At 72.6% G+C, this 20,101-nt stretch overlaps 6 protein-coding genes across 6 annotated transcripts; 5 read left to right on the top strand and 1 right to left on the bottom strand.

Annotated features, from left to right (window-relative positions):
- Positions 1-204: 204 nt before the first annotated feature.
- AURANDRAFT_1996 (hypothetical protein) lies at positions 205-1,488 on the top strand (the record flags this gene model as incomplete). Its single annotated transcript, XM_009040588.1, has 1 exon — positions 205-1,488. A coding segment is annotated over one exon (1,284 nt), but the record flags the coding sequence as incomplete, so codon positions are not given.
- Positions 1,489-2,779: 1,291 nt separating this feature from the next.
- On the top strand, positions 2,780-5,125 carry AURANDRAFT_54235 (hypothetical protein; the record flags this gene model as incomplete). Its single annotated transcript, XM_009040759.1, has 3 exons — positions 2,780-2,929; positions 2,978-3,333; positions 3,416-5,125. The coding sequence occupies 3 exons, from the start codon at positions 2,780-2,782 to the stop codon at positions 3,897-3,899; spliced, it is 990 nt and encodes a 329-aa protein (XP_009039007.1).
- Positions 5,126-5,249: 124 nt separating this feature from the next.
- Positions 5,250-10,384, top strand: AURANDRAFT_65655 (hypothetical protein; the record flags this gene model as incomplete). Its single annotated transcript, XM_009040760.1, has 7 exons — positions 5,250-7,119; positions 7,170-7,330; positions 7,407-7,910; positions 8,504-8,509; positions 8,608-9,387; positions 9,686-9,858; positions 10,183-10,384. The coding sequence occupies 7 exons, from the start codon at positions 5,250-5,252 to the stop codon at positions 10,382-10,384; spliced, it is 3,696 nt and encodes a 1,231-aa protein (XP_009039008.1).
- A 1,319-nt stretch (positions 10,385-11,703) lies between these two features.
- AURANDRAFT_65654 (expressed protein) lies at positions 11,704-13,221 on the bottom strand (the record flags this gene model as incomplete). The annotated part of the gene is made up of 1 exon (XM_009040616.1): positions 11,704-13,221. The coding sequence occupies one exon, from the start codon at positions 13,219-13,221 to the stop codon at positions 11,704-11,706; it is 1,518 nt and encodes a 505-aa protein (XP_009038864.1).
- A 303-nt stretch (positions 13,222-13,524) lies between these two features.
- AURANDRAFT_29215 (hypothetical protein) lies at positions 13,525-13,824 on the top strand (the record flags this gene model as incomplete). Its single annotated transcript, XM_009040761.1, has 1 exon — positions 13,525-13,824. One exon carries the CDS (start codon positions 13,525-13,527, stop codon positions 13,822-13,824), a length of 300 nt encoding a protein of 99 aa, XP_009039009.1.
- Positions 13,825-17,927: 4,103 nt separating this feature from the next.
- HOX1 (hypothetical protein) lies at positions 17,928-18,992 on the top strand (the record flags this gene model as incomplete). Its single annotated transcript, XM_009040762.1, has 1 exon — positions 17,928-18,992. One exon carries the CDS (start codon positions 17,928-17,930, stop codon positions 18,990-18,992), a length of 1,065 nt encoding a protein of 354 aa, XP_009039010.1.
- Between the last annotated feature and the right edge of the window lie 1,109 nt (positions 18,993-20,101).

Below are 20,101 nucleotides of genomic sequence, written 5' to 3'. Positions count from 1 at the left end.
ACGAGACGGCGGCCGGCTTCGTCGACTGCACCTCGGCCGAGGATGATGGCCGTCGCGATGCGGCGAGCAGCGACGATGGCGCGCGGCCGCTGCGCGGTCCGCTGCAGCAGCAGCATCCCGGAAGACTTCGCCATCGACGCGACGCCGCCGCGGTCGTCCTGGACGGCGACCGGCGGCGAGGCGCCGGCGCTGGCGCCCGGCACGGAGGCGACGACGCTCGCGAGCGGCCTGCGGGTCGTCTCCCAGGAGACCTTCACCTACATGAGCGCCATGGGCCTGGTCGTCGGCGCCGGGTCCGCGCACGAGCGCGCGGCGCTGGGCACGGCCGGCGGCGCGCAGCTCGCCGAGGTCTGCGCGTGGCGGGGGACGACGAAGCGGTCGACGGCCGACGTCCTCGCGGCCGCGGAGCGGTCCGGCGCCTACCTCCACGCCAACGCCCAGCGCGAGCAGACGTTGTACTGCGTCGACGCGCTGCGCGACAACGCCGTCGCCGCGGGCGAGCTGCTGGCCGAGGCCGCGCTGCTCGGGCCGGACCTGTCGAGCGCCGAGGACCTCGACGCGGCGAAGACGTCGCTGCTGCTCGCCTGGGAGGACGCGCCCCAGGACGCGCGCGTGCGCGAGCTCATCCACGAGGCCGCCTACGGGCGGACCTCGCCGCTGGGCGCGCCGCTGCTCACGCCGCCGGACGAGGTCGCCAAGCTCGACGCGCTGACGCTGGCGAACTTCCGGTCGACCCTCTTCGGCCCGGACCGCATGGTCCTCGCCGGCGCGGGCATCGACCACGCGACGCTCGTCGGCATCGCGGAGACGTACTTCGAGCCGTTCGTGCCGCCCCGGGGGCCCGCGCCGCCGGCCGCGCCGTCGCCCTACGTCGGCGGCGGCGCGACGCGCGAGGAGAAGGCGCCGACGCCCGCGGGGTTCGCCGTGGACCTGGACCCGCCCGTGCGCGTCGCCGTCGCCATGCGCGCGCCCCTCGGCGGCTGGCACGGCGACGACCTCATCCCTTTGTGCGTGCTCCAGACGCTCTTGGGCGGCGGCGACTCGTTCTCCGCGGGCGGGCCGGGCAAGGGCATGTACTCGCGCCTCTACCGCGAGGTGCTCAACCGCCACTACTGGGTCGAGGGCGCGGAGTGCTTCGTGTCCGTGCACGACGCCGAGGGTTTGCTCGGGATCATGGGCGCCGCGCCCGCTGCGTACGCGGGCCACCTCACGGAGGTGCTCGCGGCGCACCTCCTGCGCGTCGGCGCGGAGCCCGTGAAGCGCGACGAGCTCGACCGGGCGAAGAACATGCTCAAGGTGAACGTGCTCACGCAGCTCGAGAGCCGCTTGGTGCTGTTCGAGGACCTCGGCCGCCAGTACGCGACGTTCGGGAAGCGGCAGACGCTCCGCGAGATGACGGACCTCGTCGACGCCGTCACGGAGGAGGACATCCTCCGCATCGGCGCGACCATGCTCTCGCGGCCGCCGTCCATCGCCGCGCACGGCGAGGACCTCTCCAAGGTCCCGGCCTTCGACACCATCAAGCAGTGGCGCCTCAAGTAGGCGCCGCGCCTAACCTCGGTTTTCGCTTCCTTGCTTCGCCCCCGGCTCCGCGCGCGAGCGGGGCCCCGCCGGGGGCCGCGGCCGCGGCGCTAGCCGCACTTGCCGCCGCAGGGCGAGAAGATGCCCGCGAACGGCGACGCGCGCTGCTCCGGCGACGGCGTCGGCGGCGCGGGCCGCGCGTGGTGCGCGGGCGACGGGCGCCGCGAGGGCGGCGTCGACGGCGCCGCGCCGGACGCGGCGAGCGACGCGTACTCGGACGCGCGCGCCGCGGCGCCGTCGTCCCGCGCCTCGGCGTCCCCCGCGTCGCCGCGGCGCGCGCGCTCCTTCGCGGGGCTGAAGAAGAGCCAGTCGATCGCCTTGGCGATGGGCGACTGGCGCGGCGGCGGCGGCGGCGGGCTGAACATGGGCGCCTCCGTGTAGCTCCGCCACCTGGGCAGCACAAGAGTGATTCAACGTCGCTTCAACGTGAGTGTTTCGCGCGCGCGCGTTACGGAAAACACATCCACGCTTCGAGACCGTTCCGAGAGTTGATCGCTCGTCCAAAAATCAGCCGAAACGAGTGGAAAATGGCCGAGATCGGAGCCTTTGAAGTTGGGAATTTCGCTCTCTTGTGCTGCCCTGTCCGCCACTCGGCCGCGACGCGGTCCGCGTCCCGCGACGCCGCCGCCCGGTCCGCGAGCGGCGACGCGCCGGGGAAGTTGCCGCTCGCCGTCGCGCGCGGCAGCCGGCCCTGGACCGAGTCGCGGAGCGAGTCGTCGACCTGCGCGATGAGGCCGTCGAGGTCCTCGTCGTCGCTTTCCGGCTTGGTCGGCGTCCGCTCGCGCTCCATGCCCTGGAAGCCCTCGCGGTCCGCGAGCGACGACGGCGAGTAGGTCAGCGACTTGTTGGGCGTGGGCTCGGCCGGGGCGTTGTCCCGGTCGTCCTCGCCGCTCCCCCCTTGGGTGAGCGACGAGTCGTCGGAGCACGACGTCGAGGACGTGTGATTTGACGCGTCCATCGTTTTCACCTTGATGCGTGGAGGCAACCAGTGGACGGACGCTGGACGTAGTTTTCACAAGAAACTGCCACAACGCGGGGCGAGCAGTGCTGAGGCGAGGCCGGTGCTCGAGGAGAGCGCGTCGACGCCGCAGAGCTCGAAGGCCGTCGACGCCGCACGATGCGCCTACCGCGCGCGTCGACCTTGCTCGCGCTGGGCCGCGGCGGCCTGCCGCGCGCGTCGCCGCGGCTGCTGCCGTCGATGCGCGCGGCGTCCGAGGGCGTGCGGGAGGGCGAGGTCGGCGTCTACGGGCCGCCGATCCCCGGGCAGGCGCACGACAAGCGCTGGGGCCCGAGCTACGTGCTCAACGACGGGACGAACCACCCGATGATCGGCTTCGGCACCTACAAGGTCGGCTTCATCCCCGCGTCGGCGTCGGCGGCGGCGGCGGGCGACGAGGCGGCCGGCGCACAGGGCCCGTCGGCGGCGGACATCGTCGGGGACGCGCTCGCCGTCGGCTACCAGTTCCTCGACTGCGCCCAGTTCTACGGCAACGAGAAAGAGGTCGGCAAGGCCATCTCCCGGTCCGAGTGGTTCGACCGCGACGACCTCTACCTCGCGTCCAAGGTCTGGACGGACGCGATCTACGAGGGCCGCGCCGCCGTGCGGAAGCAGATCGACGCGACGCTCAAGGCGCTCCGCACGGACCGCCTCGACCTGTACCTCGTGCACTGGCCCGTGCCCGGCAAGCACGTCGACGCCTACCTCGAGCTCCAGGACGCCGTCAAGGCGGGCAAGATCACGTCCATCGGCGTGTCGAACTCGGCGTCCTGTGACGATTTTCGATAGATTTCGGCTGGGAAAACAATGAACAATCGTTACCGTCATGCTTGGTAGGTCGAACTACGCCGCGGAGGACGTCGACGAGCTCCTGGACCACCCGGGCGTCTACATCACGCCGGCCGTGAACCAGATCGAGCTCAACCCCTTCCTCTACCGGCCGAAGACGCTGCAATACATGGCCGACAAGGGCATCGTCGTCCAGGCGTACCGCGCGCTCCGCGACGGCAAGGCCTTCGAGGACCCGACGGTGCTGCGCGTCGCGGCGAAGCACGGCAAGACCGCCGCCCAGGTCATGGGCGCCTGGTGCCTCGCCAAGGGCGCGGTCTACATGCCGAAATCCACCAAAAAGGCGCGCATGGTCGAGAACGCGGACGTCGTCTCGTTCCAGCTCGACGGCGACGACCTCGCCGCGCTCGACGCGCTCACGACGGAGGACGCGCTCGCCGCCTTCAAGGCGCTCTACGAGAAGTGCGTCGTGCGCGACACGCCCCTGCCCGAGGACGACCCGGGCATCAAGCGCGACATCACCGCCGGCTAGGCAAAAAAGCGATCGTAAGGCCGGGAGCTCACGGCAGGTGGATGACGGACTTGATGACGTCGTCCGGCGGGTCGCAGGAGAAGTCGAAGGCCGCGACGCTGTCCGCGAAGTCCCAGTGGTTCGTGATGATGGGCTTGACGTCGATGAGGCCGCTCTCGAGCATGGCGATGGCCTTGGCGTAGACGTGCGCGTAGCGGAAGACCGTGAGCACGCGCATCTCGCGGACCTGGAGCTCGCCGATGGGCAGCGCGCAGTCCGGCGGGCAGCCCACGAAGACGGCCTTGGCGCCGGGGCAGCCCAGGAAGGGCACGAGCATCGCGCCGGGCGCGCTGCCGGAGCACTCGACGACGACGTCCGCGCCCCAGCCGCCCGTCGCGGCCGAGGATCTCCGCGGCGACGTCGCCCGCCGCGTCGAGGCCGACGATCTTGCCCGGCGCGAGCGACTCGGCGACGGCGAGCTTCGCCGGCGACAGGTCCGAGAGGTAGACCTTGGAGCAGCCCGCGGCCAGCGCCGACAGCGCCGTCAGGAAGCCGATGGGCCCCGCGCCGACGACCGCGCAGACGTCGCCCGGGCGGATCTCCGCCATCGTCGACGCGTGCATGCCCACGGCGAGGGGCTCGACCATGGCGCCCTCGTCGAGGCTCACGTTGTCCGGCAGCTTGAAGGTGTAGTTCGCCGGGTGCACGACGCTCGGCCGCAGGCAGCCGTGGCCCGCGGCCCACGCCGGGTCGTCCAATAGATTTCGCGCGTAGGGCGGCGTCGCCCAGAAGCGCAGCTTGCGGCACAAGTTGTACATGCCCAGGCGGCTCTCGGCGCTGGTGGGGTCGGGCACGCCCGGCTCCATGCAGACGCGGTCGCCGACCTCGAGATGCGTGACGTTCGCGCCGACCTCGGCGACGACGCCGGACGCTTCGTGTCCCAGGATCATGGGCTGGTTCACGACGAAGGGGCCGATGACGCCGTGCTTGTAGTAGTGCACGTCCGAGCCGCAGATGCCCACGGACTTGATGTCGATGCGCACGTCGTCGGCCGTGAACGGCTCGCTCACGTCAATGTCGCGCAGCGACAGCTTGCCGACCTCCTCGAGGACGACGGCCTGCGTCGTCGCGAGGCGCTTCGTGAGCGTGGTGCGCGCGGCGCGCAGCGTGGAGGCCAGCATGGTTCCTGGCTGCTGCAAGAGGCTGCGAGCTGCTTGCGACGAGCTGCGAGAGGTGTGGCTGCGACGAGCTGCGACAGTGATTCTTGCCACAGGCACAGCACCATCGCAGCACCATAGTGCACCATCACGGCGATCAAGATCTTGCTAGACGAGACAGCTTCGTCGGCTGCGAGCACCCGGGTCCGCGGCAATGGACGCCGGGGCGCCCGCCGCCCGCCGGGCCTGGCGGCTCTCCGAGGAGGAACTCGCGGCGCTGCTCGCCGTGGGCCGCGTCGAGGACGCGCGCCGCGCGACGGACGCGGAGCTGCGCGCGTCGGGCCTCGACGCGTCGCTCCTCCGCAAAGTCTTCGCGGGGCGCCGGCGGGAGGCGCTCGCGACGTGGCTGCGCGAGGCCCGCGGCGTCGAGGGCGCCGACGCCGCCAGGGTCCTGGAGGTCGCGGGCCGCGTCGAGGACGTGGTCCGCGCGACGCCGGCGGAGCTCGCGCGCGCGGTCGGCGCGGACCTCGCGGCGCGGCTCGCCGGCCGCGCGCGCGCCCCGCCGCCGGCGTCGGCGTCGCCGCGGGGCGTCGAGGAGGAGCGCCCGGCGAAGCGGCGGAAAATAACGCTCGCGACGTGCGCGGACGTGCTCGGCGCCGCCGGGTCGACGCAGCGGCCGACGGACGACTCCGGCTTCCGCCGCGGCTTCGAGTCCCTGGAGCGGAAGCTGACGGAGAAGGTGCGGGTCGACGGCGACGCCGTCGTCGCGGCCGTCGCGCTGAAATCGGGCCTCGTCCCGGACCCCGGCGCGGCCCGCGTCGAGTCGGACGCGGGCGTCGCCGATTCCGATTTGGTGTCAGTGAGCGGCGCGCTCTTCCGCGTGGCCTTCGACGACGCCGTGTCGCGGAGCGCGCTGCTCCGCCGCTGCGACCCGGCCGAGGCCACCGTGGAATTCGCCGTGGAGCACCGCGGGCGGCCCGTGCTCGCGTGGCGGGTGCTGCGCGACCTCCGGCCGGGCGACGAATTGCTCGTCGGCGACGACGACGGCGACGTCGGGTTCTGCGCGGCGTGCAGCCGGGGCGCCCACTCGGCGCACACCTGCGGCCGCGGCGCCGCGCGCGCCGCGCCGCCCCCGGCGCCGCGGCCCGTTTCATCGCCCGCGCGGCGCTTTTCGCCCGCGGACCGCGTCACGTGGCTCTGCGCGCTCTTCCCCGGGCGGCGGGCCCCGGCGCGCGGCGCCGCCGTCAGGGTGCCGCTCTGCATGCTGCCCGCGGGCGGCCTCGACGAGGACGGGGAGCAGGAACCCTTCCGCGCGCACGCGTGGTTGGCGCGCGCGCTCGGCGCCGGCGACGTCGCCGGCCCGCTCCTCGCGCGGCTCGAGGCGCTGCCGTGGTTCGCGGCCTGGGCGGCGCGCGCCGCGCCGGACATCGCCCACGCGCGCGACGTCGGCGACGCGGCGCGCTACCTGCGCGACGCGCAGCGCGCGCTCGCGCGCGGCGACCGCGGCGGTGGTGCGGCGGACGTCGACAACATCGACGGCCGCGTCCCGCCGGCCCTGCGGCGCCGCGTCGTCGCGCACTACCGCGCCAACGGCTGCGGCCTCGCGTGCGCGCTGTGCGCGCCCGCGCGCCTCGAGCGCCTGGGGCAGGTCTACGCGGCGCGCCTCGACGCGCTCGCGGCGGGCGGGGGCGGCGCGCTCGCGGACCACGCGGGCCGCTGCCCGCGCCGCGCCGCGGCCGCGCCGCCGGACCCGCGCACGCGCCTCGGCGCGCTGCTGGGCGTCGACGCGTCCGGCGACGGCGGCGCGGGGGACCTCGAGGCGCTCGCGCGGCTGCCGCAGGTCCGCGCCGCGCCGCGCTGCGCCTTCCCGGGCTGCGACGAGGCCTGCGACCTGCTCCGCCACTTCGACGCGTGCCGCGCGGAGACGTGCCGCGTCTGCGCGCCCGCGCGGCGCCGCCGCGACGAGGCGAACGACGGCGCGCGCGCGGCCGCCGCGGCCGCGGCGGCCGCGGCCGCGGCGCCGCCGCCGGCCCGCGAGCTCCGCGTCGTCGATGGCGCGCTCCGCTGCGTCGCCGCCGCCGAGGGTGGGCGGGAGGTCCCCGCGCCGGCCTCTGCGCCGCCGCCGCCGCCGCAGGCCGCGCCGCCGGCCACGACGCTGCAGTCGGCCGCGGCCGCGACGCCGCCGCGCGCGGCGGCTCCGGCTCCGGCGGCCGCGGCTCCGGCGGCCGCGGCGGCTCCGGCTCCGGCGGCTCCGGCGGCTCCGGCTCCGGCTCCGGCGGCCGCGGCTCCGGCTCCGTCGGCCGCGGCGCCTCCGGCTCCGGCGGCCGCGGGGGCTCCGGCCCCGGCGGCCGCGGAGCCGTTCCCGTTGGAGGTGAAGGGGTTCGCCGGGGTCTCGCGCGTCGGACTCTCGCCCGCGACGATGCGGGGTCTGCTGCGCCGCCGCGACGGCGAGGGCGCGCCCGCGGCGCCGCGCGACGACGGCGTCTGCGCGGACTGCGGCCGGAGCCCGGGCCGCTGCGCCTGCGACCTGCGCTTCGGCGCGAGCGCGTGCCGCGCGGCGCCCGCCGGGCCGCCCGCGGCGCCGCGGCGCGCCGCGTCGATCCAGCGCGGCGACTCGAAGCTCCGGGCGATGGAGGCGCGGCGCCACGAGTACGAGGAGCGCGCGCGCGCGGCGATCTCGCCGGCGCCGCGGCCGTCGTCGCCGGAGCCGCCCGGCGCGGCGGAGCCCGCCGCCCTCGACTGCACGCCGGCCAGCGCGCGGTGGGCGTCGGAGCTCGTGTCGTCCTTCGCCGCCGGAAAGAGGGACGCGCCGCCCTACTTCCGCAACCTGCTCGCGGAGGTCTGCAGCCCGACGAACCAGGCCCAGGCGGACGAGGTGAACGAGGCCATCGACGCCATCTTCGGTGGTGCTCCGCCGGCGGCGGCGGCGCGTCCTCCGGCGTCCGCGGCGCCCTTTCGGGCTCCGCCGGCGCGTCCTCCGGCGGTGGCGCGGCCTCCGGCTCCGGCGGCGCCCTTTCGGGCTCCGGCGGCGCGTCCTCCGGCTCTGCCGGCGCTGCCGGCGCGTCCCCCGGCGTCCGCGGCGCCCTTTCGGGCTCCGCCTCTTTGGGCTCCGCGTCCTCCGGCTGCGGCGGCGCCTTATCGGGCTCCGCCGGTTCCGGCGGCGCCGCCGGCGCGTCCTCCGGCTCCGGCGGCGCCCTTTCGGGCTCCGCCGCGGGCGCTCCCGATGCCGCGGCCGCCGATGCCCGTGCCGTTGCGCGTCCAGCTCACGCTCGACGAGAACAACATCCCGACGGCGACCCTGTGATCCATCCTGAACGCGCAATACTCAACCCTCGACGCGCTGTGACCAAAGCCTCGACGCGCCATACTCAATCGAAACCGCCGACCGACCGATCCCCGTGTGTTTCGTCGCCCGCATTGTGCCCTGTGACGTTGTGTAATCCCCCACTTGTACCTTCAAATCTACAGGTTGCAGTACAACACCCAAAACGGTGAAGGGGAAAGGAACGTAGGAACGGGATCATGAAACAATTTCGTATGATCTGAAGCAGCCCATCATGGCCGCGATGCAGTTGCCCGCGGCGCGCGGCGTCGCCGACACGCTGTTCTCGGTGCTGCCGCGCGCGGCGGAGCTCGTCGTCTGGGACCTGCTGCGCGTGGCGCTCAGCCCGATCCTGGGCTTCGGCGGGAGCAAGGCCGAGCCCGGTCCCGACGTCCCCGTCATGCGATGGTACCAGGAGGCGGTCCTCGACCCGGACAGCCTCCAGGCGCGCGCCGGCCGGCCCGTGGGCTTCAAGGGCGTCGGCCGGAACCAGCACCTCAACCGCCGGCTCTACGTCGCCGCGGGCCGCGGCGACGCCGGGGCCGTCCGAAAACTCGCGAAAAGCGGCGCGGACGTCAACGCGCGGCTCTTCCAGCTCATCAACTACCTCGACGGCTCGAACGGCCAGCCGAGCGGCCACGGCGTGCGCCTCTCGGAGTTCCGCGGGCGGTGGATCGACCAGCGGCCCGACTGGAACGTCGCGCGGTGGGGGCGCGCGGGCGACCCGGCGGCCATGACCTACGCGTCGCGCACGGCCCTGCACGAGGCCGCGAAGCGCGGCTGCGCGGCGACGGTCGCGGCGCTCCTCGAGCTCGGCGCGAGCCCCTACTCGCGGGGCGAGGGCCTGCGGACGCCCGCGCAGGAGGCGCTCGAGTCGCGCGCGGGCGACTTCGCCGCGTGCGCGGCCATGCTCGCCGCGGCGGCGGGCGGGGCGGCGTGCGAAGCCGGCGAGGCCGGCGCCGCCGACGCGGCCGCCGAGGACGTCGACGCGCTCCGCGCGGAGAACGCGCGGCTCCGCGTGGAAGCCGCGGTGCTCCGCGCGGAGCTCGACTCGCGCGGCGGGGGCGCGATCCAATGAGGCCAGATGAAGATAGATGACGCGTGGCGTCACCTCCTTTGGTCTCCTCGGCGATTGTATATGCGAACCCGCCTAGCGCCGGCCGTCGTAGGACGCGCAGCCGTCGTCGACGCAGTCGTCGATGAACTGGTAGAGCGTGACGATGGGCGAGATGAAGAGGACGAAGTAGGCGCCGTACAAGATCGCCGTCGTCTGCGCGGCGGACACGGGCGCGTCGGCCTCGCCGCGGTCGAGGACCGCCGCGCGGTAGGCGAGGCAGGGCGCGACGAGCGCCGCGATGGTCGTCGGGATCTCGCCCGTGAGCGCGATGCAGAGCTCGAAGACGCCGTTGACCATGTCGCGCGGGATCGACGCCATGAGCGCCAAGGGCCCGAAGACGAAGCAGAACGTCGTGAAGACGTGGCGCTGCTCGGGCATCTGGAGGTAGTTGACGCCCCAGGACCGCCAGAAGAAGAGGCGGCCGATGATGAAGTCGTTGGGGATGTAGAAGCACAGGTGCGCGATCGTGCACCCGTAGAGGACCTTCACGAGGATCGTCTTCGAGTCCAGCGACGAGAGCACGTCGCTGTCGACGTCGGAGCCGATGGCCGCGACGCCGCCGAGGCCCATGACGAGCAGGATGGAGCAGCCGCAGCCCACGGCGCCCGCGACGACGGACTTGACGGCCGGCCGCGACGTCGCCTCCATGGACGCGTACATCTCGAAGACGACGTACTGCATCGACGTCGCGTAGACGAAGTTGCCCAGGAGCGTGACGGGGGCGTACCAGGAGTCGGGCCCCGCGGGGATGGCGTGGCCCTTGTCGATGCCCTTGCCCATGACCACGAGCGTCGTGAAGACGATGAACGAGAGCGACAGGAGGCTGATGGGCGTGAGCTCGCCGTATTCCCGGAAGAAGCAGGGCGGCGCGGCGACGAGGCCGACGACGACGAACATGAAGCCCGCGTAGGTGTCGACGACGAGCTCCGCGCCGTCGTCGTGGCGCACGGATTTCAGGAGGTCGCTGCCGAGCGTGCCGATGACGTTGTAGTACGTCAGCAGCGCCCCCAAACAGCTCAGCGCGATGCAGATGTCGACGCCCTTGCGCCAGGGCACGCCCAGCGTCTTCTCGATGACCTCGCTGAGCTCGCCCTTGGGGTGGCCCACGGCCTGGCCCACGCGGAGGAGCATGATGCTTGTCGCGTAGCAGACGACCGCGCTCAAACCGAGGAGCAGGATGCTGAGGATCCAGCCGCAGTTCGCGAAGACGTAGGGGAAGCTCAGCACGCCCGAGCCGATCATGGAGTTCAGGACCTGGACCGTCGAGAATGCCGCGTTGTTCAGCTCCTTGGGCCGGTCGTGGCGGCTCTCGTCGGTCCAGCGCGGCATGTTGCGCGCCAGGAGCGACCGCCCGAGGCCGTCGTCCTTCTCCGGCCGCATGGGGCTCGCCGTCGTATCCATGAGCGGCACCGACTCTGCCCCGCGGTTCCGCAGGTCCATGCAATGGGCCCGCGCCCTACCACCAGCGTTTTGTTTGGTGACGAGGGGCTGCCCCTCGGCATTCGAAAAGTAAAACAAGTAACTTGCAGCTTTTTAGCGCGTCCCCGTGCCACGACCCGCGCGCCTACCGAGCTGCTCGCGCCGAGCGCCTAGCTGACCCATCCCGCCTTGCGATGGCGCCCCTGCACGAAGCTGCGGAGAACGGAGATGTAGCTCGGATTGGTTCACTCATCGCGGCTGGGCACGACGTGAACGAGCGGGATAACCACAACACTCCGTTGCATCGGGCCGCTTGCTATGGGCGACTCGCTGCTGCGGTCGCATTGATTGGCGCCGGCGCCGGAATAGATCCACGCGACGTGCATGGTTGGACGCCCTTGCATGGTGCCGCTCGGCATGGATGGTCGCGAGTCGTGTCCGTCTTGATCGCTGCTGGCGCGGACGTGCGTGCGGAGACTGACGCTTCTACGACCATTTGGCGCATGGCTCATCTTCAAAATGGGGGGAGCGAGACTCGCCGCATTTTCAAGCTCCTGCTCCGTGCTGGAGCGTCTTTTGATGATAGCCATAAATATCTGCTTCGGGGACCCGCGCTCGCGTTCGTCGAATCGGTCGAAGCCGCGGGCGGCTGGGAGGAGTTCGTTCTCAAGCACCGCGCAGTCCTCAAGTCCATCGTCTCCAAGTGCGCCCCCGTCCCCGACGACTGCCTCCTCGCGATCGCCGCCTTCGTGGCGCCGCCGGGCGGCTGGTGAAGCGCGTGACTAAGAACACCCTTCCAAGAAAGAAAATTTACCAGCGCTTCTTCGTCTTGCGCTTGGGCTTGGCGAGGGCGGCGATCTTCTCCGCCGCGTGGTCGCGCGCCGCGTCGAGGGTCCGGGCCTGCCGCTCCGTGAGCGCCGCGCCGTGCGTCGCCTTGACGAGGTCGAGCTGGTCGAGCGCGAGCTTCGGGAAGCGGAGGCGCGCCAGGGCCTCGGCGCGGCAGAAGAGGCCGTCGGCGTCGTCGGGCTCCGCGCGCAGGAGGCCCGGGCTCGGCCGGTCGCGCGCGAGCGCGTCGATCGCCGCCTGGGCCTCGCCGGACGCGAGCAGCGCGACGGCCGCGTTCAGCGCCGCGGCGCGCCAGAAGGCCCGCAGCAGCGGCGCGAGGCGCCGCGTCGCCCAGGGCGCGCCGCAGGCCGCGTCGCCGCCGGCGCACGCGTCCGCGTCCGCGAGATTCGCGAAATCGACGGCGACGTCGTACGCGGCGGCCGCGTCGCGCGCGCGGAGCCCCCGGAGCGCGAGGAGGCGGTCGCCGTCGCCCTTCCACTCGTGGGCCGCGAGGACGCGGCCCCAGAGCTTGGGCGCGATGCCCGGCGGCCGCGGCAGCACGCCGTCGTCGTCGTCGTCGTCGGACGACGACGCGTCGCCGAGCTCCCGCTTGAGCTCCGGCGGCTCCTCGGCGTCGAAGAACGCCACCGCCGGCGCCCAGCCGCAGACGACATCGTCGCCGTCGTCGTACTCGACCTCGAGCCACCGGGGCGCCATCGCGAGCATCTGCTGCGCGTCTCCGGACGCGCGCTCGCCCCAGCGCAACACGTGCTCTTTGGAGACGCCGTAGCGCCGGGCGACGACGCGCTCGCCGCCGCGCAGCCCCGCGGGCGCCGCGCCGCTCGGGTCCTCGACGGGCTCCTTGCCCAGGATCTCCGCGACGAGGCACGGGACGTCGTCGACGCACGTCACCCATCGGCAGCCCGGCCGCGGGATCTGGCCCCGGCGCGCCCAGCGCTTCTCCTTCTTCCAGTCGCCCCGCTGCGCCTCGCCCTCCATGAGCTTCTTGAAGGACTCCTGCCGCTCCTTGCCGAGGCCCGCGCCGCTGCCCCGGAGCTTCCGGAGGAAACGCAGGTAGAAGACGTCGTCCGCCGAGAGGCCCGGCGCGTCGGCCGGCGTCGCCGCCGACTTGTCGTAGAGGACGAGCTTCTCGATGGGGCAGAACAACGCCCAGGCGTCGGCCGTCTTCGGGGCGACGAGCGCCGCCGCGGTCCGCTCGTGGAGCCACGGTCGCACGAGGAGCCGCGCGAACCCGTCGCCGCCGGCCGCCTGAGCCGCCAGCGTCGCCGCGAGGGGCGCGTCGAGGTCGAGGCAGCGGCCGTCGAGGTCCACGAGGATCAGGCGGTCCGTGCGCCAGGGGCGCGTGCCGCGCTCGGCGCGGGCGAACCAGGCCAGCAGCTTGCCCGTGGCGTGCTTGGCCTGCAGCGCCGGCGACAGCACGAGCTTGAACGACGCGCTCACGTCGCCCTCCTTGTAGTGGAGGCACACCGTCGCGTTCGCCATCGATGCGTTGTGTGTGCTACGCGCTATGAGGCGGTGCGAAAGGCCACCATTGCCACAACCTTGGCAAGCATCAGCGAGCCGAGCCCGAGCGGCTCCTCGACGCGGCGCAGCACCGCCGACCGGGCGTCCGTCGACCGCCGCGCGCCTCATCGCTCCCGCATCGCTCTCGCGCGTCCTCGAGACGACACACGCCGCCGCGCCGCGCCGCTTCGAGCGCTACCGGCCGCGCGCCGCTTTCCCAAGCGCACCCTTTTCTCCGCCGCCACCATGGACGAGATGGACGACGAGACCGAGGACAAGAAGATGCTGAACCGCGAGGCGATGATGCACAACATGTCGGCCATCGACGGGTGCCGCTCCTACCTCACGATCTTCGCCGGCGTCGGCGCGGGCATCCTCGGGCTCACGTCGGTCCGCGGCGCGCTCGGCTTCATGGCCTCCTACGTCGCCATCTCCCTCGCGCTCCTCGTCGCGATGAAGGGCGACAGCATGGCCTACACGAACGAGGCCATCCCGAACCACGTCATCGGCGGCGTCGGCAAGTACGGCCTCTCCTTCGTCCTCTTCTGGACCCTGAGCTACGCCCTCGTCCACATCTACTAACCTCGTGTCCCTCGTAGCCGCGCGCGTGTGTGTGCTTTTCCGAGGCGACCGCAGACGCAGAGCGGCGGCAGCGGCGGCGTGGTGTGGAGGTTTAGTGAGCGGCAACATGGGTTCAAGGTAAGGATTGGTGAAGGCGCCGCAGTCATCGGCCGATGTGGCCTCACTCGAGCTGGTATTCCTAGTCCCCTCGCTTCGTCGGACGCCTAGACGGGGGTCCTGCGACAAACACGCCACAAAGCCTGAGCGACAGGCAACAAAAACCTCCGTCGCGATGTACCGCTTCGCGTGGTTCCGCGGCTTCGAGGCGTCGGACGCCGACACGCAAACGTCGTCGGGCCGCGGCGCCGCGCCGTCGCCCTTCAAGCGCTGGTTCGGCGAGGCCGCCGTCCAGCCCTACGACACGCTCCTCCTCGAGGGCGGCTGCGTCAAGGGCGTCGCCTACGCCGGCGCCGCGCACGCGCTGGAGACCGCGGGCGCGCTGGGGCGGATCCGCCGCTTCGCCGGGAGCTCCGCGGGCGCGATGGCCGCCGCGCTCCTCGCCGCGGGCATCAGCCCGGGCGACCTGACGACGATCCTCCTCGAGCTCGACTTCCAGGAGCTCCTCGACGGGGACACGCTCAAGGTGCCCGCGCGGCTGCAGGGCATCGTCGCGAACAGGGCAGGAAAAGAGTGCTTCAGGTTCGCCTCAGAATGAGCGTTCCGCGCGCGCGCGTTTCGGAAAAAGCATCCACGCGTCGAGAGCGCTCCGAGAGATGATCGCTCGTCCAAAAATTAGCCGAAACGAGTGGAAAACGGCCGAGAGAGGAGCCTCCAAAGTTGGGAATTTCGCACTCATTCCCTGCCCAGGTCGCGAACCACACGTCGCTCGCGGAGACCGTGTCGGCGTTGACGACGGAGCTGCTCAACGGGTTCCGCAACGAGGACTCGGACGAGGTCGAGTACAAGTCCGTGACCTACAACCCCATCGACCTGGGGAAGCGGCTCGTGACGGAGTACGGCCTCTTCAAGGGGCAGCGGCTCGAGGAGCACATCGAGGCGCTGCTCTTCCAGGCGACGGGCGTCGCACACGTCACGTTCCGCCAGCTGCGGGAGCTGCGGCCGGACGTCGCGCTCCGGCTCACGGCGACGTCGATCACGCACCAGCGGGTGACGTACTTCGACGTCGTCGCGACGCCCGATCTGGCGATCGCGCGCGCCGTGCGCGCGTCGTCGGCGGTGCCGCTGCTCTTCGCGCCCGTGGAGATCGACGGCGAGCTTTTTGTGGACGGCGGGCTGCTGAAGAACCTGCCCTACGACGCCTTCGACCTCGAGGGCCACCCGACGCTCGCGCTGTCGATCCGGACGCCGACGGCCGCGGAGCTGCAGTCGAAGGACGACGACCGGAAGCTCGCGCTGCCGACGTTCTCCACCTTCTTCGCCGCGCTCCTCGAGACGCTCACGTTCGGCGAGGGGTCCGCGAACTGCCTGAGCCACGCGCTCGTCCGCGACGGGCTGGATTTGGTGGAGCTCGGGGTCTACGAGTACGGCGCGGCCGGCCTGGGCTTCGACGTCACGCGCGCGGACAAGCTCAAGATGATCGAGGCGGCCCACGACGCCGTCCGGGTCCACCTCGAGGCCGCGGAGCGCGACGGCGGCCTCTTCGAGGACCGCCGGCCCTGGGAGCCGCGGGACCCGCTCGACCTCGACGACGACCGCGACGACGCGACGTAACCGCGCTTTTATGCCATTCCAAAGCTACTTTGAAATCGACTGTGTGCTATCTTTTTTTAAAAATCAAATATGTTTTGTTTTAGAAGGGCATGGCCGCGTGGCCGAAGTCGATGAGGGCCTGCGGGCATAGGCGGCGGAGGCCCGGGAGCGCGCCGTCGAAGGCCGGCAGGCCGCCGCCCGTCCACCGGTCGACGAGGGCGAAGATGTCCCGGTGGAGCCGCTGGTCGCCGGCGAAGGGCCGCTCCAGGATCGGGTCCGTGTGGGTCCAGCCCCGGTAGAGCCGCGTCGCCTCGACGTCCGCGCCCAGGAGCCGGAGCCGCGCCTCGAGCAGCTCCGCGGCGACGGGCGGCGCGCTCTGGTCCGCGGTGCCGTGGATCAGCGCGACGCGGCAGAGGTCGCCGGCGTCGATGGGCCCGGACACGCCCGCCGCGACCGTCGTCGGCGAGTGGCGCGTCATGCCCGCCTCGTCGCCGAAGATGAAGTCGAGGATGACCTGGCCGAAGCCCTTGGCGCGCCAGTGCGCGGCCGTCGCGGGCACGTGGTACGGGCCCGAGACGCCGCAGAACCCGTTCAGGTCGCCCGGCCGCCACGCCTCCGCCGCGTCGTCGTCGGAGTCGCTGAAGCCCGGCGCGTCGCTCGCGCGCTTCGCCGCCGCGGCGCGCCGCGCCGCGAGCTTCCGCGTGAGCAGCAGCGCGCAGAGATGCGCGCCCGCGGACTGGCCCACGAGCACGACGCGCCGCGGGTCGCCGCCGAATCGCTCCGCGTTGTCGAAGCACCAGGCGACGGCGCGGTCCACGTCGTCGACCATGCCGTCGACGCCGCACTGCGGGCAGTTGCGGTAGTCCGGCGCCACGACCAGACAGCCGTGGAGCGACAGCGCGCGCCCGAGGGGCACGCCCCAGGCCTTGTAGCCGATGACCCAGGCGCCGCCGGCGACGAAGACGACGACGGGCGCCTTGGCACCGCCGGCGCCGTTCTGCGCCGGGTAGACGTCGAGGAGGTGGCGGAGGCCCGGGCCGTAGGGGACGTTGATGTCGACGCGGCGATACCAGTACCAGGCGCAGCGCAGCAGCGCGGGCATGAGCGCCGCGGCGAAGACGGCGAGGCGCAAGACGTTGAAGACCCACATGGGCGAGCCGCGGATCGACATCCAGGCGAGGCGCAGCGCGAGCCGGCCGACGAGCCGCACCTGCGACAGGCGGCTCGGCGTCTCAAAAGTTTGCGTCAGCGAGCTCGTCCACCAGAGCGTCGACAGGCGCTTCGTCGGCGACGACGGGTCGCCCATCGCTTGCAGCGCAACGGTGTTGGCAGTTTGGTGGCAGCGCGCGACGACGCGGCGCGCGCGCAGAGACCTTATTTGCGCTTTCTTGAGCAGCACATTGACCTCAAAGAGCCGCCGAGCGGGATCGATCTCGATCTCGCGCGCGCGCCGCGCGCCATGTTGTGCCAGTGCTTCTCCTCGCCGTGCTCGTGCATGGTCTTGAAGGCGGCGCAGCGCGCGCAGCGGCGCGCGAACCGCGACGAGAACAAACGCGAGCGAAAGCGGCTCAGGAAAGCTTTGGTGGATGACGCCCCGCCGCGCGACGACGCCGCGCCGCGCGCAACGCACGATGCCGCGCCGCGCGCACCGGCGGACGACGCCGCCGCGCCGCGCGCACCGTCGCCCGCGGCCGCGCTGCCGGCGGCCGCGCCGCCGGCCGACGCGCCGCGGTCGTCCGGGGCGTCGCGCGACGACGACGAGGAGGACTCGCCGCCCGCCGTCTTCAACGCGCCGGTGAGCCAGACGCAGGCCTCGCGAGGCATCCTGACGGCTCGCTCCCAGCTCTCGTCCCAGGCGCTGCCGTCGCAGTTTGGGCCCACGCCGCCGCTCTCCGGGCCGCTCCGCGACGCGCCTTGGGACGACGCGCTCCGGAGCCGCGTCCAGTCGCTGCGGGCCGTCGACGCCGACGACCCCTTCGCGCGGTACCTCATGAGCCTCCACGGCGAGATCGCCGCGCGGCCGACGATGCGCCTCGACGACGCGGGCGACCCCGCGATCCGCGCCCCACTCACGAGATTCCACGAGGATGACCGCGGCGCACATCGCGGCGCGGACGAGTCCTGGGGCTACATGTACTCGTAAGGATCTGCGTGTTTAATTAACCCCTGGCCTTTACTTACCCGGGGAAATGGCGCTTTGCCCTCGGAAAGTTGTACTTCAAGTTGCAGTCGGCGAGGTTTTTGCGCAGCCATCGAGGCCAACACCGCTGTGCACCACCCGCTGTGCTGCCAAACACCACCCGCTGCGCAAGCACCGACCACCCGCCCGCGCCGGGCTTGGCATGGACCGGTTGCGGTCCAGCTCGCTGTCGATCTCGGAGCCCGGCACGCCCCCGTCGTCGCCGCTGTCGACCATGGGCCGGAAGACGACGATCGCGTCGCCCTTCGCGTTGTACGCCGTGCGCCTCACCCTGGGCGCCATCGTCGCCATCAACGTCGCGCTCGTCGCCGCGCTGCTGTCGCTGGGCGCGCGCTACCCGGCGCTCGTGTCGCCGGGCCTGCTGGCGCTGGGCTTCGGGCTCCGCCACGGGGTGGACTGCGACCACATCGCGGCCATCGACAACGTCGCGCGGCGCCTCGCGGGCCTGGGCCGGCCCGCGGCGCTCGTCGGGCTCTGGTTCAGCCTGGGCCACAGCACCATGGTCGTGGGGCTCTGCGGCGTCGTCGCCGGCGGCTCCGCGTACGTCCGCGACAACGTCGGCGCGTTGACGACGGCGGGCGCGACGGTCTCGGCGGCGTTCAGCGCGGTCATGCTGTCGACGCTGGGCGTCGTGAACCTGGCGTCCATCGGGCCCCAGTTCCGCGAGTGGCGCGCCGCGGCGCGCGGCGAGGCGGAGCCCCACGGTCACGGCTCCGGCGGCCACGTGCACGGGGGCTGCTTCGCGCGGTGCTGCAAGCCCGTGCTCGCGTCCGTCGACTCCCAGTGGAAGATGTACGTCGTCGGCGTGCTGTTCGGGCTGGGCTTCGAGACGGCGTCGGAGGTCGGGCTGCTGGCTTTGGCGGCCGTGGGCCCGAAGGACGTGCCCGCGCCGGTCGTGATGCTCCTGCCGGCGCTCTTCACGTCCGGCATGGCGCTCGTCGACACCTGCGACGGGCTTTTGGTGCTGCTGACCTTCGCCAAGGCCGGCGACGGCGAGGACCGCGCGGGCGCGCTGCTCTTCGGCCTGCTCCTCACCGCCGCGTCCGCGTCCGTCAGCCTCGCGGTCGGCACGATCGTCGGGCTCGGCCTCGCGGCGCCCGCGCTCCCGCCGGCGCTCCGCGGGCCCGTCGCCGCCGTCGGCGAAGGGCTCGACAAAAACACGACGCTCTGCGGCCTCCTCGTCGTCGGCCTTTTCGTCGTCGCGCTCGTCGTCGCCGTCGTCGCGCCGCGGCGACGACGGCGCGCGCCCGAAGCGGCGACCTACGCGTCGATCGTGTAAGTCGGCTTGTTTTAGGTCCACGCCACGCGCGCGGGCGGATTGTGATGCCAGAAGGGCACGCGTCCGTTCTAGTTTGGTTCAACAGCGTCCTTGAAAAGAAGGGCACGCGTCGATCAATCTCCATCCGATGAGGCTCCGATGAGTCACGGTTTTTATTTGGTTCAACCAACGCCTCAACCAGCGTCCTTGAAGACGCGTTTTGCCACAACGCAAAAACCCGGCGACGATGAGCAGCGCCGCGCAGACGCTCGTCGCCGCGGGCGGCAGCGTGGCCATCGCCGTCGCCTACGGCACGGGGTCCCAGTTCCACGCCCTGGCGATCGTGGGCATCAGCTTCATGGGCGCCGTGGCCTGCGCCGTCCACGCGAGCGCCCGCGAGGCGGCGGACGAGGCGCGCTGGTGGAGCCTCCAGTGCCGGCGCTTCGAGCTCGACCCGGCGGGCGGGTTCCTGCCCGTGCCGTCGCCCGGCGAGGTCGAGCTCGAGGAGGAGTTCGCGCCCTGGGAGCGCCTCGGCGGCCGCCTCGCGACGCTGAACGCGAGCGGCACGCTGCGCCGCTACGTCGCCGAGCACGTGCCCCTCGTCGACGCGGGCAAGCTCCTGGACATCGAGCCGTTCCCGAAGCAGGTCGCCGCGCTGCGGCGCGCCTACGTGATCCTGGGCCTGGCGGTGCACAGCTACGCGTACCGCGCGGACGCGGACTGGGGCGGCGCCGTCGACGACGTCGACGACGACGAGTCGAAGGCGTTCGACGTCGACGCCGACGACCTCGCACGCCGGCCCGTCATCCCGAAGCAGCTCGCCGTGCCCTGGGTGCGCGTCTGCCGCGAGCTCGACCTGCCCGACGGCGCCATCGCGGCGTGCGGCACGGACCTCTGGAACTACAAAGGGCCCGACGCGGCCGCGGGCCCCGGTTCCTCACGGACGCGGGCCGCGAGCGGGACCGGGCGATGAAGGCGGCGGCGGAGAAGCAGAAGCGCTACGGCGCGCGGCAGATCCTGACGCCGCGCTTCCTGTGGGGGGTCTTCGGCTTCGAGGACCCGCGGCCGGCGGACGCGCCGGCGCCGGCGCCGGGCGCCGTCGCGCCCGTGGACCTCGTCACGTCCATGAC

Source organism: Aureococcus anophagefferens (genome assembly GCF_000186865.1).
Source record: "Aureococcus anophagefferens unplaced genomic scaffold AURANscaffold_16, whole genome shotgun sequence".
Lineage (NCBI taxonomy): Eukaryota > Pelagophyceae > Pelagomonadales > Pelagomonadaceae > Aureococcus > Aureococcus anophagefferens.
Note: the sequence above shows the minus strand (reverse complement) of the source record. Positions and strands in the feature narration are given on the sequence as shown.